At 41.4% G+C, this 18,498-nt stretch overlaps 1 protein-coding gene across 1 annotated transcript in view; it reads left to right on the top strand.

Annotated features, from left to right (window-relative positions):
* nr5a2 (nuclear receptor subfamily 5, group A, member 2) overlaps window positions 1–18,498 on the top strand; it is a 66,521-nt gene that overhangs the window by 7,582 nt on the left and 40,441 nt on the right. Inside the window, exon 4 of the mRNA XM_077534894.1 lies at window positions 5,550–6,256. Coding sequence (XP_077391020.1) covers window positions 5,550–6,256 — 707 coding nt within the window. The remainder of the gene's footprint in view (window positions 1–5,549; window positions 6,257–18,498) is intronic.

Here is an 18,498-nt window from a genome sequence, read left to right as displayed (position 1 = left end):
TGAAATTTCAAGAGAGGAAAACATTTTTGTAGGCTACTAGTAGTAGTAGAAGTTAAGTAGTGGTCATAATTTAAGCAAAAATCAGCATTTCAGAATTGGAAAAAAAAACATGAAAAGTGTCTGAGGGACTTTTTATACTCGTGTCAGCATTTCTGAAATGGAGAAAATGAAAATAAATTATCACAACATAGTGTCTATTCAGCACTACAACTTTAGAGCTTTCTGAAGAAGATTTGGGGCAAATCACAAGAAGGAGTCATGCCTTATGACAAAACTGAAAATGAACAGTGTATTTCCATTGTCTTGGTCCACGTACAATGAAAACTGGTCGTTGCTTCTTTAAACGCAATCTTACACCATCTTACAAATGGCTTTTTTTGCAGTTACTGGCTTCGCAAAATGGTGGGAGTGAAAGATTGCTTCTGTGTGACTCCAGTTAATCACTTCTTGCTTTATTTTGCACTTGTTGTGCTTTCCCAAAACATTCAGAGCTAGTTAAAGCGCAAACCATCTGTTATGTTCTGGAGTTGGATCCCAAAGCGCAGACACAAATAAGATTTTAACTATTTATTCACATCGAGAGGCATGGAACAATCTTGACTAGACAAGAAACAGCGAGAGTTGCACAGAGGAACAGTGGTAATAATCCGACAAACACACCCTTCTCAGACAGGCTATATATAGACAGTGAATGGATCTGATTGGCTGCGGCCAATCATGTGGGTAACCCTGATAGGTCGCTGAAACAGGACTGACATGGATTTATCTAATTCGCTGCTGACTAACACGTGGGTAAAACTGATTGGCTTCTGACCAAATAAAGAGATTAAAGATTCTTGACATCACATAGTTACATGCCAATTGCATCAGTTCAAATAAAGTCAAATAAAACCCAAACATCAGACATTTGCCACAAACAAAACACAAACAAAAATGCAGTCATGACACCCTCTTTTAAATATCAACCACTATTACACCTATTGCCAACAACGTGTGCAAACTTTCAGAGTAATAACACAGTTTAGCACTAGCAGACACCATTTAAGATCTTAGTAAAAAGATTACTACATGAGCTGCTTCCTATAGAACCACTCGAACACACCGCTCTGCTAACACGTTGTGCAGTGTGGCATATCAGCCAGTTGAAACATTGGTAGAAAGAAGCTAAGAATCCAGCAAGGTTTCAGCCCATTAACACTGGAGCTGATGAAGCGTGTTACATGAGTACCCCCCCCCCCCCCCCCCACACACACACACACACACTGGCAGGATATTCTAGAAGGTACCTTGATTATACGCTTCAGTGACTTGCCTAATGTCTCCTTCACTTTGGGGGTCGCCCCAAAGATGCAGTGTGGCTATGGGCTGTTTCGGCAGGTTCATAATTGAAGCTAATTAGCCTTGAAGACCTGTTACTTTGGAGTCTGAAGAGCGTGTTACATTTAGTCAAAGAAATGTAAACATATGCTCACCAGCCAAAACATTAAAGCTAAGGTTTTGTTTCTGTTGAATTTTCATTTGTAGAAGTATGCAAAAATTCTGATTTCAGCTACACTTCAGCGGGTGGACATGGATCAAGGAGGAAACACATTAAAAAATATTAAAAAAAAAATCCTGAGTACATGGGTATCCAGGAACGTGTCCAATTTGCTGTTGATCCAAATGACAACCGTCAGTTTAGTGTTTGGCCTTGGCAACAACATGCTCTACTCGGTACCATTGTATTTTAACAATGTTTATAATTGCGGTGGTTGTTCGCAGTAGTGTAGAATGGCTACAATTTGGTCACCTTGTTTAGTTATCTACACAAGATGGCAACATTAGAAGCAACTGCAACAGTAGAGATTTTGTAATACCTCAATGGTTAACATTTTACATTAAAACTGTTTATTATTATTATTATTATTATTATTATTATTATTATTATTATTATAGTAGAATTTCTAATAGTGCTCCTGTATTACATCTAATGACATTGATGGTCAGTGAGTGTATTTACTGCTTGCAAACATGTCAAGACGTTCTTGTGAATTAATAGCACCGGCAACAGAATTCTTCTCTATTCCTCTTTCTCTTTTTATTTTAATTTTTTTTTATCCCATCCCAATCAACCTCCACATTGATCCATCTTCAGCCTCCTGCTACCTGCGCTGTGAAGCTAGGCAGCCGTCCCATTACTTATGCATGGGTATCATAGGTATTCATGTGTGCGCACAGGATAGGGCACATCCGGAGCAGAGGCCGAGGCCCCGACATGACAAACAGGGTGTCAGCACGGCTCTGCGGGAACCATTAATATGCTGGCGAGCGACAGGGATCCTCACCTGCGTGCACTTAATATTCCTGTATATTAAACAACCATAAATCAGAGGACATAAGCACTGAGCAGTGTGTGTGTGTGTGTGCGTGCCTGTGTGCGTGAAAAAGAGGCATTGTGTATGGGAAGTTGTGCATGTCGCTCAATGTGCAGCAAGCAAGAAAATAATGTATGTAAAAATAAAGTATATATATATATATATATATATATATATATATCATTATTATATATATTATTTTTTTTTTAAAAAGTACAAGAAACACAAAAGAATAGAATTAAAAGTAGGGATGGTCCATACCACTTTTTTCATACCGATCCCTCTAATACTTTTAGTACGGATGTAACAATATCCAAACATAATGATGCGGTCTTATCACGATATAAAGCTCACAATACGATAATTGCTACGATATTGTGGGGAGGTTGTCGATATAAAAAAAAAAAAAAGGTCACAATATTGTAAAAAAAGAGCTCTTACTTTAAAAAGCACAATATTGTGCTTTTGTACATAACACATAACCACCTACAATCTCCAATAACACTTAATATTGAGGTGCTTGAGTTTCTCCACATATTGACTTGGTTCACAGGCATATTACATGCCCCTTAATCTGACCATAGTGTGGATTTTAAACATAAAAGGGTAAAACATCACTAATGAAAATTAAACTGCACTAAAAAACTAGCCAGTAGAGCGTGCTAGAACTGCACAAATGGAAATCAACCTGACTTTTTAAACAGATGTGCTGCTTTTAATTAGTGTTGTTCTGATACCGTCTTTTGGCCTTCGATACCGATTCCGATACTCAGCTTTGCAGTATCGGCCGATGCTGTAAAGATACCATGTTTTTTTTGTTTTTTTTTTCCAACATGAAAAAGCTGCCCTGCCATTGGTTCAGAGCATTCAAGGAAAAATCATCCATCCATCCATCCATTTTCTGAACCGTTTGCTCCTCACAAGGGTCGCGGGGGGTGCTGGAGCCTATCCCCGCTGGCTATGGGCAGTAGGCGGGGGACACCTTGGACTGGTTGCCAGCCAATCGCAGGGCAGACAGAGACGAACAACCATCCATAAGCACAAGCACACCTAGGGACAATTCAGAGCGCCCAATTAACCTGCCATGCATGTCTTTGGAATGTGGGAGGAGACCAGAGTACCCGGAGAAGACCCACGCAGGCACGGGGAGAACATGCAAACTCCACCCAGGAAGGCCCGGAGCCTGGATTCGAACACGAGTACTCAGTACTGGGAGGCGGACATGCTAACCAGTTATCCACCGTGCCACCCGGAAAAAAATTTTTGTTTTGTTTTTATAACGTATGGCAGTCAAAGAGTTAATACTTTTAAATGGCTCCACATGAATGATTAAATAGATACATTTGTCACAGCCCCAGATTTCTTTTTAATGTATAGTATGAATGGTTATGATAATCCTTGACAGTGTAAGTTAAATTCCAGTGAGGCTGTTGTCAGTGGCACTATGTATGCATTACAAACCCTTTGAGGTGTCAAGTCTTCATGCTCCCATCTGTGATCAAGACAAGTGTATTGCAATGAGTGTGTCAGAGAGTGTGTGTGTGTAAGTTCCTATCGTTCAAATCAGTGACAGACACTTTTCTAACGGAGGTCATTAAAATCACTCCCAAGGCAGCTTTGGAGTGCATGTAAAAGGGGGTGTGGAGGGAGGTTGTGGAGTGGGTTTCGTCCTTTCCAGTGCTCCACACCCACTCAGTAGTCCTCAAGTGTTCTTTTACAAATCTATTAAGACATTATGAGCTGTGGTGGACCACGGCCAAGTCACTATGGTATCCCAGGAATCAAAATCTGAAAGAGAGGTCAACAGCTTAAAATACCACAGATGGCCGATTCCTGTATCGCAGTGAGGTTTTCTGTTGTTTAGTCCCCGATATCTATTAGCACGTTGCACGGGGGTCTGAGTAAAGGGTGATTAAATATGAATAATTAACTCCCACACCCCCCAACCGGGAGGTAGCAGAGCAGCTTTGCGATGGCGGCAGTCAGCCAGATCACACATGGCCCCCGTAGCAGTCCGATGTGTAACCATCTCATTCATTAGACATACCAACAGCACACACACGGTGTGATCATCGCCACGGGATCCTGCATGAGGATGATAGGGCATGGGGGAGAACCCCCATGCAAATTGTCAGCATCTATTTTGTCTGTCCAGGCCAGTTTTTAAGCTTTTATCTGTCATTAATTAGTCAGAGGCCTTAAAAAGATTTCTTTGTGTCTGCCTGGCTATATTTTATTTGTATTTTCACGCAGGGAGGTTTGTGTCTTTCATCAATGAGTAACTTCACTATCTGTTCGACCCGTGGGCTTTAAGAGTAAACAATGTCAAGTGTCATCACCGCAGAAAAACCTTTGTCCTACATAGGCATTACAATTATTGACTTCACTTCTATAACATCTATTGACTAATTATTTTTCACATTATTACCACACGTAAGTCTGCAATCAAATTGGAGGTTTTCACAACCACAATCCTCATTGGTCAGTCACTTTGGGCCCTATTTTCATTCCCAGCACACGTCTAGCACAAAGTGCAGTCTAATTGTTCACATGGATAGTTTTCTTTCTTTTGCTCTTTTTATAGACTTTGCACAGGTAAAATTAGCCGTAACGTAGTGTTTGCGTCATTGTACACCGTTGTTAAATGATATAAAGCCTTTTGCCAGCCAGTCGTAGCGGCCTCCCACATTTGCATTAAAATCAGGGAGGTCGGACATTGCGGAAATATAAATTAGGCTCACTGGAGTCTGTGCATGACATTGGTAGAAAGATCTCACCTTGCGGATTATTGAGTCAACGGCACATGTGACGTAGACGTTGGAAACATATTTGCTCCCATGAACATGTGTGGCACACCACTTGCCTGCACCTCAATCAAATCCACCAAAATCACATCACACCACCTGCATTTCTAGTTAGACATGGTTTTACCGACTCTTGTCTACTTTTTTTCACTCCAAAAACAGCAGGAGAACCTGCCAGAACATTTAACAACAAACGTGATATTTTGGAGGTTAGGGTTAGGACAATACAATTTATTACCAAAACCAGTTTTATACTGATTTCAATATCTTCATCTTTGAAAAATAACTAATTAATATGATGCTCATTTAATGGCAACAGAGTAGAGCTAATAATATTTTTCCCACCTTCTGTCTCCTTGTCCTCTTTTTTTTTTTTTTTTTTTTTCTTCAGCTGTGCGAGCAGATCGTATGCGAGGAGGACGCAACAAGTTCGGCCCAATGTACAAACGTGACCGGGCCCTCAAGCAACAGAAGAAGGCACTGATCCGAGCGAACGGCCTGAAAATCGAGGCCATGAGCCAGGTGATGCAGGCTGTCCCTACCGACCTCACCATCTCATCAGCCATTCAGAACATCCACTCGGCAGCCTCCAAGGGCCTGCCACTGAGCCATCACGCTGGCCACCACACCAGTCACCACCATCACCACCACCATCACGCCACCGCCTTACCCCCAACAGACTATGATCGCAGCCCTTTCGTCACTTCACCCGTCAGCATGGCAATGCCGCCGCACGCCGGCAGCTTGCAAGGCTACCAAACAGCCTACGGACACTTCCAAGGCACACGCACCATTAAGTCTGAGTACCCAGACCCGTACACCAGCTCCCCTGAGTCCATCATGGGCTACGCCTACGTTGACGCCTACCAGTCGGGCTCGCCACCCAGTTTCCCCCACCTGATCGTAGAGCTGCTCAAGTGTGAACCGGACGAGCCTCAGATTCAAGCGAAGATCCTGGCCTACCTGCAGCAGGAGCAGGCCAGCCGGAGCAAGCACGAAAAGCTCAACACTTTCGGCCTCATGTGCAAGATGGCTGACCAGACGCTCTTCTCCATCGTGGAGTGGGCTCGCAGCAGCATTTTCTTCCGGGAACTCAAGGTGGGTGTGCATGCTCTGTCAAGATTTATTTCGAAAATTGTATTCTTGATAGTTTAGTTCACGGCGGGCAACTCTGGTGCTCCTCCTTTAGATGTTTCTCTCATCCAGCACATCTGATTCAAAGGATCAACTCATGAGCAAGCCCGGCAGAAGCCAGATAACATTCCTGATCATTTGAATTAGGTGATAAATTATGAAATGATGACCTCCTGGTTACTGCCAACTGTGCCAATGAGCAGTATCAAACACCTAGTAATGATGATAAGTTATATGTATGGAAGTGGGCGTGGAAAGTGACGCTTAGAAATAGTTCAATGTCTATCCTATTGAAAATGAATGGGTTAAAGTTGATATTTAACTCTTTGACTGTCGCACGTTATCAAAAAACAAAACAAAACAAAAAAACACAGTGCCAGCCGATTTCGAGCATTTTAACTCATCTTTCAAGGCAAAAAGAATATTGTTTGCCTTTACAACATATACAATGTGGATAGTAAATGAAAGATCGCATTCCATTCAACGTAATTTTACTCATCGCTATTAAACGTCTTTGGCAGTCAATTAAGGTTAAATTGTGTGAATACTGTAAGTAATGTGGAATCGGACGACATATACCCCGGGAGATGTGAATTTTTTAAGCACGTTGAAATTTGAACAATGTAAATCAGAAGTATTATGTGGGAGTTATTACATGGCAAAATAAGTGTGGAGAATAAAAATCACAATAACATAGGTGGGAATGCTTCAGAATTCCCATAATGATCAGCTCATCCGCAAGCTTTGCAGAAGCCTACTAATGATCATATGAATCAGGTGTGTTAGAGGAGGGAAATACCTAAAACAGGCTGGATAGGAACTTTTGAGCACCGGACTTGGGCACATCTGATCCACCATGCACCACCATGATCGAACATGCAGGATAGTGGCTCTCGAAGACTGGAATTGTCCACTCCTGGTTTAATCCAAATACGTGGTTGTCTGCGATTTGATATCTACAAAAGACAATAGCAACAAAGTCCACGGACATTCATTCAATCACTCGATGCGAGACATGTCTTTAATCTGCCTCTCATATGCGCTGGTTCAACACCAATCTTCACAGGGCTGTGGATGCACACTGTCCTAATAACTGATCAGCAATTCAGCAGCCACTCATATTTTCCTCTAACATGACACATTTTGGCTATGGGCTGCGATAACTCTAGGTCCTTTTTCATAGGGTGGTAGTCTGGGTGATTTATCTGCCCATGAGTGATTCCTCTGATCTGACTGTGCACGCTCCGTGTGATGTATCACTGGTTAGCATATTGACTGAAGAGTCAGAGGAGTTACAATAACAGCAAATGTGATCTGAAAGCAGATCAAGACTGACTTGATCTCCGGTAGTGCAGGGTACTCTCTTTGTACCTTTAGGCCCACAATGACTTGACCCTGGGATGGTGCCCACACAAGTACTACTTTTCTACCATTGGACACTTAATTTTTACATCTTGGCAACATACCAGGATTTTTTTGGCAATGGAAATGTCCACTAACAGGCATATTTTCTTAATTAGTCGTTAGATTAAATTGTATTTTAAGGGACATCATCCGACTCTTATCACAGAAATATGCCCATTTCTGACAGTGAGTCCACCGGTTGACAAACCACATACAGAGTCGGATTCACCTCATCAAAACAATGACAAAAGAAAAACTCAGTTTTCTTCTAACGGGAAGAAACCTTGACATGCTCAAGACTCAGCCTAACCATATAGTGTAGCAAACATTTTGTGAGCCCTTTATCTGCATTAACTTGTTACATATAGTGTGTCATTACTGTCATTACCAGAGGTGGGCATTCCGTCAATGACGGAAGGTCCGTCGCTCCGTCAATGACAGACATCCATTTTCTGTCGATTAACGATTGACAGGAAACTTTGAAACATTGACGGACGAAGCAATGCCGGAAGTGTGTTTTTTTCTGTCATTAATAACTGGGTGAGCACGAATGAATGGGCATTCCATCAATGATGAATGACGGAAACCTAGAAGTACTATTTTGCTGAGAAATGACAAATAACAGATTGATTACAATTTGGTTTGGCTTGAAATTTCGAGATAGATGCTGACGGAAGGGTGTCCCGACTACTGACAATTGACGAATGATGGACGGATTGGACGCTCAAAATTCATTGCCATGCCCACCTCTGGTCATTATTGTAATTATGAGCAATTTATCCATAAATGGGCTAGCTGTGCCCAAGCTTCTAATATGCTACCAACTCTCACCTATTGTACTTCTTTTGCATACATACTATTTAAGATGTTTGGGATACTGCATGGAGAATATACTTCCTGCTAGTAGTTTTGTCCATTTGTACAATGCAATGCATATAAAAATAACACAGACGCATTTGACGCTTTGTGCATGCCATTGAATCGGTTTAAAAGTGATTCATGTCTGTATAATTGTTGGACTAAGCATTGTGAATGAACTATAGCATATCGTTTCAGCTACCCATATTGAATCAGAGAAACTCCAGTTTGTCAGACAAGATCTCTAAAAATGTGATTGTAGTCTACTTGGCTGACATGATGTCAATGAGGGTACAAACCTAATGAATATATTTTCCAAGGCCGTGATTCAACAAAGAGCCCAAAGGAAGATTTCAAATGCATGCGCCATTATGATTTTATTTTCCTTCTGAATACAGGTTAATATTTTTAGCGGCATGGGCTTGTGTTTGATCAGTCTGCATTTCACCTCTCTTACGTACTTCTGTTGTTGCAACCTTTTGTCTGGCATAGCACATTGCCAAAGGCTCAGATGCATATTAATGGGCAGGGGGACGTTGTAAAATTACCTCCACATATTGAATGTAATTTTATTTTCAGATGGCAAATAATACATGTAATAAATTCTTTGTTTCATATAAAAGGGAGCCAATTACAAAGTCCTTGAAAGCACATGTTGACATTTAGCACGCTGTGTGTCACGGCTATTGACATTTTTTTGGATTTGCATTTGCATTCAGCTGGGATCCTCACTACTTCAGTCACACACACAGGCTAGTCACAGGGTGTGGCTACTGCTAAACATTGTGTACTCTTTGTCCATTAATTTTGAATGGTCATTTTGTATCTCTATTTGCAATACACTTATCCTAATTCAATTAGTACAACCTCTTGTGTCTGTCGCTGCCTGATTAGCTGCGGAATGTAATGTCTTTTTATTCCTCTAATGACAACCATATTACTGGAGTTTGATAGCATATGAGCAAGGTGCCTGTTACAAAAGTAGAGAATGAAGAGCTCAATAGAGGACAATCCTGTTCCTGAGCATCCCCCCCCCTTCCCTTCCACTAACAGCCTCACTTGAACTATTTGGGATAGTGGGATCATTTAGCTGATATGGACAAACCTACTCGAATTACTAAATTTCAAAAGAGCCATCTGAATAATGACAAACGGTGTGCATGCTTCCCACACAGTGCACAAGCTCCAGCTTTAATAGATTAATAAGTAATTGAGCATATTTTAATTTCAATAGTGGTGAATCTGATTGGAGCACAGTTATTGTTGTCTGATGGCCCATTGTTTTTTGTTTGCCCCTTGTGGTTGCTATTTTTGAAATCTCTGTTTAGTTTTACAGATTTGTTTGCAGTTATGTTTAATTTGTTTGTGATTGAGTTACATGAGTGGCCAATTGTATTTCATGAAGTTTAAAGTTATTTACATTTATACTATAGCTCGCCTTACTCGTGAGATCACAGGTATCAAACAAGTTCTGAGGGACAGATCTGGCCCGTCAGATCATTTTATCTGGCCTCTGAAAGCAAATCAAGCATTTCAACTTCCATGATGCTTACTAAAATCTGTACCAACATTTCAAATCGCCTTATTTAACAGATAATAATGTCACCAGAGCCCTTATTACAGTAACTTGAGCAATAATAGACTTGACCTCTGGTGTCATATATGTCATCATATTCATATGTCATAGTTATCATTATGATGAAACATTTATACAATTACACAGTCATATATAATGTAGCCCGTGTCCTATTCCATTAGTGTATTCAAATATAGAGAAATATAGTGAGTTTTGAATACCTGCAATTGGCTGGGAACCAGTTCAGGGTGTACCCCACTTGCTGCCCGAAGCCGGCTGGGATAGGCTCCAGCACCCCTGTGACCCTTGTGAGGAGTAAGCGGTTAAGAAAATGGATGGATGGATGGAGTTTTGATTACACTCTCTTTAAAAAGTGTGTTCAAAATTTGACGTGCATTAGAATCTAACTTTGCTCATTGATGTCTCAGATACTGGATGTGACATCATGTGCTGTATTTTGACTGTGAGATTACACTGTAATCATAAAGACAGGGAAAACAATACAATTAAAAGTTTGTCTCAGGAATAGCTGGCATGAAGCTGTAGATAACTCTACACTCATCTCTCTCTCTCTCTTTCTCTCTAGCTACTCACTCTCTCCATACACACACAGACTGCACTCACACATTAAGCTCTCACTATTATTAGCACAGTAAGAACAAAAGAATTTCTTTTGGTAATCGAGCCAAGCTCAGGGGGCGTGTATGAGATGTCTGCCAAAACAAGTGTTTAAAGCTTGAGTTGCCGTAAGTTTACCTCCGTCACGGGACTCGGACACATTTAGCCATTAGCGGGGCCTTTTGAAATTGCCTGTCCTGTCTTCTTGCAGTGTGGCGCGCTGCCTCTTCTCTTTCTGGTAAGGAGGATTTAAGATGGGCTCTTCACAAATGACAAATTTAACATACCAACTAACTGGCAGAGTAGCAGTGTTTCTCAGCCTTTATTGAGCTAAGGTGCTCATTTCACAGTACTGTATAAACATTTTGTGGCACACCTTCAACATCATGGTCACAACAATAACGTGTAGATATAGCCACTTCATTTATTCATCCTAAAATAATTCAGATGTTTTGTAGATAATTTTGGACAATAATTCAAATTTTGATTTAGTTTAACTCATCTCTCATAGTAACTTAAAGAGGCCACACAAGACTTTTCGTAGCCGGTCTTCTGCTCCACTCTCGTCCTTTGTGCGAGCATTATGGATGGCTGTCCCAACGCACACAACAAACACAATACAACAGAGAATCTAGCTGGGAGGTGGGGACTGTTGATGATTCATTTGTTTACATTTCACCTTCCTAACTCAATTCCCTTTTCAACACACGTCCCCGCTCCCCCTTTCCTCTCCACGCCTTTTAATAAAGAGGACGGGTGTCTCGTTTTGGAACCACGAGTACTTCTGTGTGCCTCATCAACACACACAAGCCAGCAGGTAATTACTGGAAAACAGAACATTCTTTTAGAAATTATCTATTCATCATATTCACATCTGCTTGTTCATTTTGCAGATTTTGCTGAAGAACCTTGTCATGTCTTCATCCGTAATAGTCTTGGCATCTTAATTATCTGGTCTCTCAGTTTAAAAAAATATCAGACTAATGATGACATAACCAATTCAGTAGCATCCCACAGATTCTGTTGTCTTAATTGTGGTGTAACTTTATACGTAGAGTATATTTAGTCCATCAAACTGATCGAAGCGGAAGAGGTATGACAACCTGTGTCATTTCCAAATGTGACTTCACTGGTTGTTTTAGTCATTTAGGGATAGTTTTTGATGGATCCAGACACTTCTTTTTCTCTTTCTTTCTTTTTTTTTTGTCTGCGTGCAGCAGGAATTGCAAAAGCAGAGTGGAAGCCCATTAAGTTGAGGAGGAACTGTATTAGAAGTCTTGTTCCCTGGGAAAGCTCCCAGCTGAGATGGGGCGGCCATATTGGATAAACAGATGGCCAGAGAGAGGAGAGAACAGGCAAAGAGGTGAAACAAAGAGGGGAGATGAGAGAGGACGCAAATAGACAAGGAATGCAGAGACAAGAAAAGGAGAAGTGGAAGGAGAGAAAACACAGTGGAAATTTTAAAATAATAATCTATAAAGGCCTGATATATAAACTTTGAGCATATCTACACAATAACTGCACACACAGCGTGACCAGATTTGAAGCCTTATGCTGCAATGTCAGTCTTGTCACAGAGGTCAACAATACCCCCCCTCGATACCCCTGTCCTGACAAACTGCGAGCATGATGGGGATGGTGGCCATGTGCATTTGGCAGAGATTTGTAACTGTGGCCCTGCTTCACTGCATTTGAATTATTATTCTGCAGGATACACAGCCCCCCCCATATCCCCTCCCAACACATGCACCTTACACTGGCCACTGTGGTGTAAAAAAAAAAGAAAGGGACAAGGAGCTGCAAGATTGGGACATGACAGAAAAGTATAACAGATTTTAGCACTAACGTGAGTTATGAATGGGAAAGAAAGACAACGTGAACAATTTAGGTAGAGAGAATATTTGGAGATAGAGAGATATGGTGATAAAGATGAGCGGAGTGGCAAAAACAGGATGAGCGGGGGATAGGGAAGGAGATGTAGAGGTGGAGAAATTATGGCAAGGCACCGTCAGAGAAGGCTTGGATGAGAGGAAGAGGGAAATGAGGAAGAGAGGAAGGCAGCGACCAAGGGCAGGAGGAGGAGGAGCAGTAGCGTGGTGAAGGACAGCAGGGGGGGTGAAAAGACGATCAGTAGGTGGGGTTCAATAGGGGGGTGTCAAAAAGGTGGGGGGGACAGGTGGAAGGTTAATGGGCCTGGAGCGACTCCACCAGACGCTCATGTGCTTGATATACGGCGGCGGGGACGGGCGCGGGGCGTAGGCTTTCAAAGATATATTATTTCATTTGAGGAGCAGCACCATTCGGGCCGACAATCCCCCTCCACCACCACCCTTCCCAACAACCTAGCATTTGTCCAGTGATAGATGGCAGGCCCCCTCGCTAGTCCAACAGACACACGGACACTTATGTACAGTATCTCACCAGTACACACGCACACTAAGCTGAGGAAAGTTGTCTAAATCGCCACTGAATTTCAAGATTTTTGTCCTTTTCTCACCCGACTTCCTACCCCTCGTCTATCTGTCTTTATCACTGGCTGCTTGTAGGTTGTAGCGGTCTATGTGTGATGCTATTTTAGTGGTAACAATATCTGTTTGATCAGACACACTAGGAAGGAGTGGGAGTTTGAACTTACTGTATATAGGAGAGAGTTTGTCTCACTGCATTCATAAATTGTAGACCACCAGGCATGAGAACAAGCTAGCTTTATATATATATATATATATATATATATATATATATATATATATATATATATATATATATATATATATATATATATATATCGATCCATTTTCTTGACCGCTTATTCCTCACAAGGGTCGCGGGGGGTGCTGGCGCCTATCTCAGCTGGCTCTGGGCAGTAGGCGGGGGACACCCTGGGCTGGTTGCCAGCCAATCGCAGGGCACACAGAAACGAACAACCATCCACACTCAAAAGGAACACCTAGAGACAATTCGGAGCACCCAATTAACCTGCCATGCATGTCTTTGGAATGTGGGAGGAGACCGGAGTACCCGGAGAAGACCCACGCGGGCACGGGGAGAACATGCAAACTCCACCCAGGAAGGTCCGAGCCTGGACTCGAACCGGAGACCTCAGAACTGTGAAGCGGACGTGCTAACCACTCGACTACCATGGGTGACCAGATTTTCAAAACCAAAAACTGGAACAGATTTTCGCTAGAAAATCAAATATACAATTAATTCTAACCAGCAACTATTTATAACAAATTTAATTGTTTCTACAATCAGGATATGTTATTACTTTAATGCTAAATGCTATGAGAGTTCAACAGCTGTAAACAAGCCAATGCACTCTCCAATATTCAACCTTTTTTGCACGGTCCTGGTAGCTCTTGGAAGCTGGCTGTCGTTTACTTTGTGACGGTCCTGCATTATAACTTTACTACATTTCCCATGATTGTTAGAAACAGAAGCAGGAATTAGTTCTAGTTCCGGTATGATGAAAATGTGCACCTGTAAGCGATTAAACGGTTAAATTCAAGTCAAGTTTATTTATATATAGGCCTATATAATCACACAAGAGTCTCAAAGGGCTTCACATGCCCACAGTTGACAAATATCAACGACATCCCCTGATCAAACCACAAAAGGACAAGGAAATCTTGAAAAAAAAAAAAAAAAAAAAAACTGTCATGGTAAAAATGAGAAACCTTGAGAAGGGGCCGCAGATGTGGAAATGTCTCTTCCAGAATGATCAAGCAGCAATGGATGCCGAATGGGCAACAATTCATTTATTCCTTTTCAATTGGTAAACCGTATGAATCGCTATGAAAACTATGAAAGACGTAGACATCAAACAATTGGCTTGCTGACTGGACTACAAAAAAAAACCCAAAAACAAACGGACGCCGGGATGAGACCTGCGTTAAAGTGCAACAAAAGAATGGCTCAAAATGAGATTGTCGGGTTTAAACTGGGACGTCGTCTGGTCACCCTATGTTAAACAAGCCTTGATGTGTCAGTGCCAGTCCAAACAGGAGCACGTGGATTGAAGGATTGGTTTTGAGGAAGCAGTACTCTGACCTAGTAGAGGGCTACAGGTGGATTCTGAATGCATCCATGCCATTCCCAGAAGAGGAAGCACATACATGTGTGTGTATGCAACAGGACAAGATGACAATTACAGCCATGTGTTGTACCTGGTGTCCTCAGGGCTTTCAGTGCCCACAGTGTCTTAGATGTTTCTAAGTGTGGACAACCCAAAAGTGAACTTCCTCCTCCGTTCCCTTGATGGTTGTAGACTTAGCTTTAAGACACAGCCTTCTTAAATACTGTAGTGGTCCCGTAGGTCCAACCACAGGGGACTGCTGGGGTCCGGAAGGAAGAGTAGGGAACTTGTTAAAAGGAAAGATTTAGGTTGGTCCCTCCCAGAGGACACAACAGGAGGTTAGCATGAGCAAAGTCTGCTCATCTACTTGTTGCTTTGATGAAGGATGAAAGTCAGTCATTAAAAGTATACAGACGTTGGCTAAATGACTAAACCTACCTCAAAAGCATTTCCTTTCTCATCATCTTTTACATTTATGTACTTAAGTTTGTTGTTGTTTCAATGACGCGTAACTAACAGTACTGCACTTAAGAGCAGGTGCAGAGTAAACATATCTTAGTAAGTCTTGTCAAGTCCTGGCTTTAACAGACAGTAACGCTCAGTTTTAACTGAAACTGATATTGAAATCTTATTGTTGTGTGTAATACGTGTCACAGGCATAGAATGGCAACATTTATGACATGTGGGTAATGCGCAGCTTCACGTGACGCACGCTCTTCGAGTGTTTGCGCATGCATGGGAATGTTTTTCCGGCTAATGAGCATTATATTTAAACTGTAATAACTGTAGTAATCAGTCCATAAAGCCCATCTAGTCTTTGTTGTTACTTCGCTGTTGGCCTCTGATGCCATCCTAGCATGAAGGTAGCTTGCGAACTTAGAGGTTAGACCGGAGATACGAACCCTCATAAGTTAGCTTAGCGCATGCTAGAGGGTATGACAGAACACGGACGGATTTCAAACTTTTCCAAAATGAAAAACACCTTGGGTTCTGCTGTTGGCCAGAATACGGCAAAGAATCCTGGAGGTTATAATAAGATATTTTAAAATATAAGGTAAAACCTTTCCATACGTTGACATGGCTATGTTAGCGCGTCGGCCACATACCGTCTTGGTACATTCAGTTATATTTTCGAAACATTAACATGAGGTATGGTGAAGCGCTTTGGACAACATGTGTGCGTGCGTGCGTGCGTGTGTGTGTATAACTGTATACGTTTTTAAAACTGTTGCACCATCTACATTTAGAGAAATTCATTTTTAAACTTCCTTCTGTCCCTGCCTTTCTCCAATTTAGCCTCTTCCTCCTAGTGCTGCTAATGAAGTGACAAAAGAAAAGCTAAAAATGCCTCCACCATTGGTACTTTTTCATTTTCAGGCAAGTTAACGCAGCTTGATTCACATTTGTGAGCACTCTCCGTGTTCTAAAGGAGAAAGCAGGTTGCGTTTAAGTCTTGTTTGGGGACGATCAGGGTAAAAGCCTTTTTTATTGGCAGGTCATCCTGCTTGTTAATGCGGTGACGGAGGTGACGAGACTGCGCGGTCGCAGTCCTGTACAGTTGTTGTCACAAGTTGGCAGTCAAATCAGCGGGCTAAGGGAGGGAGCAGTTGATAGATGCAGAGGAAAGCGATAATAAAAAAAGGCAAAGAAAATGGGTAAACAAAGTGGATGTGCGGTTGTTGATCTAAAAAATTAACTCAACACTTCACCTGCTCTATCAAAGTAACAAAACAACTTTCTCCGTCCTCTCTCTGTTGTGCTGGGAGCTGTGCTAAATATACATTTATGTTTGTTGAGTGCTTCCTATCTGAAATGCTGTGTGGAAACATAATTGAAACTATTTTCCCCAAAATTTACGAGGGATTTATTTGAAAATTTGCTTTAAAAATATTTTTTTTGTATATGCATCATAGTTGTAGGTTGCTTTTCACTAGAGCTGTGTATTTATTTATTTATTTATTTATTTAATTAGTTGCATTTATTTATTTATTTAATTTGTAGTGTCACTTTGTCCTGTCAATGTGCTGAACTTTTACATGCCAAAAAAAAATATATATACAGGTATATATATATATATATATATATATATATATATATATATATATATATATATATATATATATATATCATCACACTTTGCCTAAATGTGGGACTAAATAGGTAAAAAAAAAAAAGGTTACGTGCAGGCAGGCTGGTATGGTCTGAGGTTGACGGCATGGTTAAGACAACTACAAAGACAAGCGTGAAGAGGCCTCTAAAATAGCCTTTGGCTATTTGGTTTCTCGGAGGTCAGAGGGGCCGAGGTGTGGCTGCTGTAGCTTTATGCTGACCCTCAGCCTCTAAACTAAACACAACACACATTACTATGCAAACCTGTCAGCTAATCTATCTAACTCTTTTGCACATTTTTGCTTCTCATTTGCGTAAGAGACAGTTTAAACTTACTGACAGTACTAGTTTAACTAAGGAACTTTCAGAGGGAAAAGGGTACATACCTATAGTATATCCCAATACAGTATAGAACTTTTCCTTAATATTGCACTTGTTTGAAGTACTAAATCCCACTTTAAAATTAAATATGGTTTGTTATCTGCTTTTACTGGTGAACAAAACAAACAGAGACATTAGCCTTTTCATCGAATCTGACTCTCTTCACCTTGAATTCAGAAAGTGTTCTTGTATTCCCCATTTGCATGCAGCTTAAGGAAGTGTTCCTTAGTTTTGATAGATAGCTTGTTATGCTGGACCACCGTGCAGTTAGGATGCTGCCTTCCATCACTCAACTCAACTTCATATTTACAGAGCACATGTAACAAATAAAGAGTCTCAAAGGGCTTCACATGCCCACAATTGACAAAAATTAATGACATCCCCTGATTGAACCACTCAGCAAAGGGTGGGTATCATCAGTGACAAGAATTGTCGATTACTGGAAGTGCCCAGTTCTGGGGGGGGGGGGGGAAACAGTAGAGGGCCCAGAATTGAACCCTGTGGAACACCATACATCCCCTACATGTGAATTCATGTTGCACATATTCATCTTGATGGCTTGTTTTTTGCTCGACCAATTTCCCTGGAGCAGAAAGAGGCCAAGCAATGTAGTGTGATCATCAACAAATCCACTGGTAGCACCAAACCTTTGCACAGTAGTATTCTAGCTCATTGCTCCTAACAATATACTTAGACACTGAAATGACACAAGAATTGCATCTAGTGTCTTATGTCCCAACATTGTATCTGCAATTATGTGTCTGTAATCCGGCCTGCCAAGAGGTTGTGCCTGTCTCTGCTTCTTTCGTCACAGACCTGTCAACAGTTGTCCTCCGATGTCTATTCCTGATGCTTATTTGCTGCTGGTCTATTCTTGAAAGGGAGTGGAACACTTTGGGGCATGTGAGCGTGTGTTGTGTTTCTGTGTGTGGCTGTCAAGCAGACAATGTATATAAGACGTTTCACTGTTCGTGCAGCAACTAGTGAGAAGTGACACGGATGATTGAATTCACGCACAAGTTCCAAAGGGGTAACATTCGTTATTAAGGCGCTGTTGTGCCAACAGGCGAACAATTTTAAAACGGGGCCTCGTGCCAAACAACAAGCCACGGAGAAAAATGGTCTGCAATTTGCTGGTGGCACAGCAAAGTAGGACAAAGACACCTGTTTCCTAGCCCTAATTTT

Source organism: Festucalex cinctus, chromosome 10 (genome assembly GCF_051991245.1).
Source record: "Festucalex cinctus isolate MCC-2025b chromosome 10, RoL_Fcin_1.0, whole genome shotgun sequence".
Classification (NCBI taxonomy): domain Eukaryota; kingdom Metazoa; phylum Chordata; class Actinopteri; order Syngnathiformes; family Syngnathidae; genus Festucalex; species Festucalex cinctus.
The sequence above is the reverse complement of the archived record's forward strand: the minus strand, read 5'-3'. Positions and strand labels throughout refer to the sequence as shown.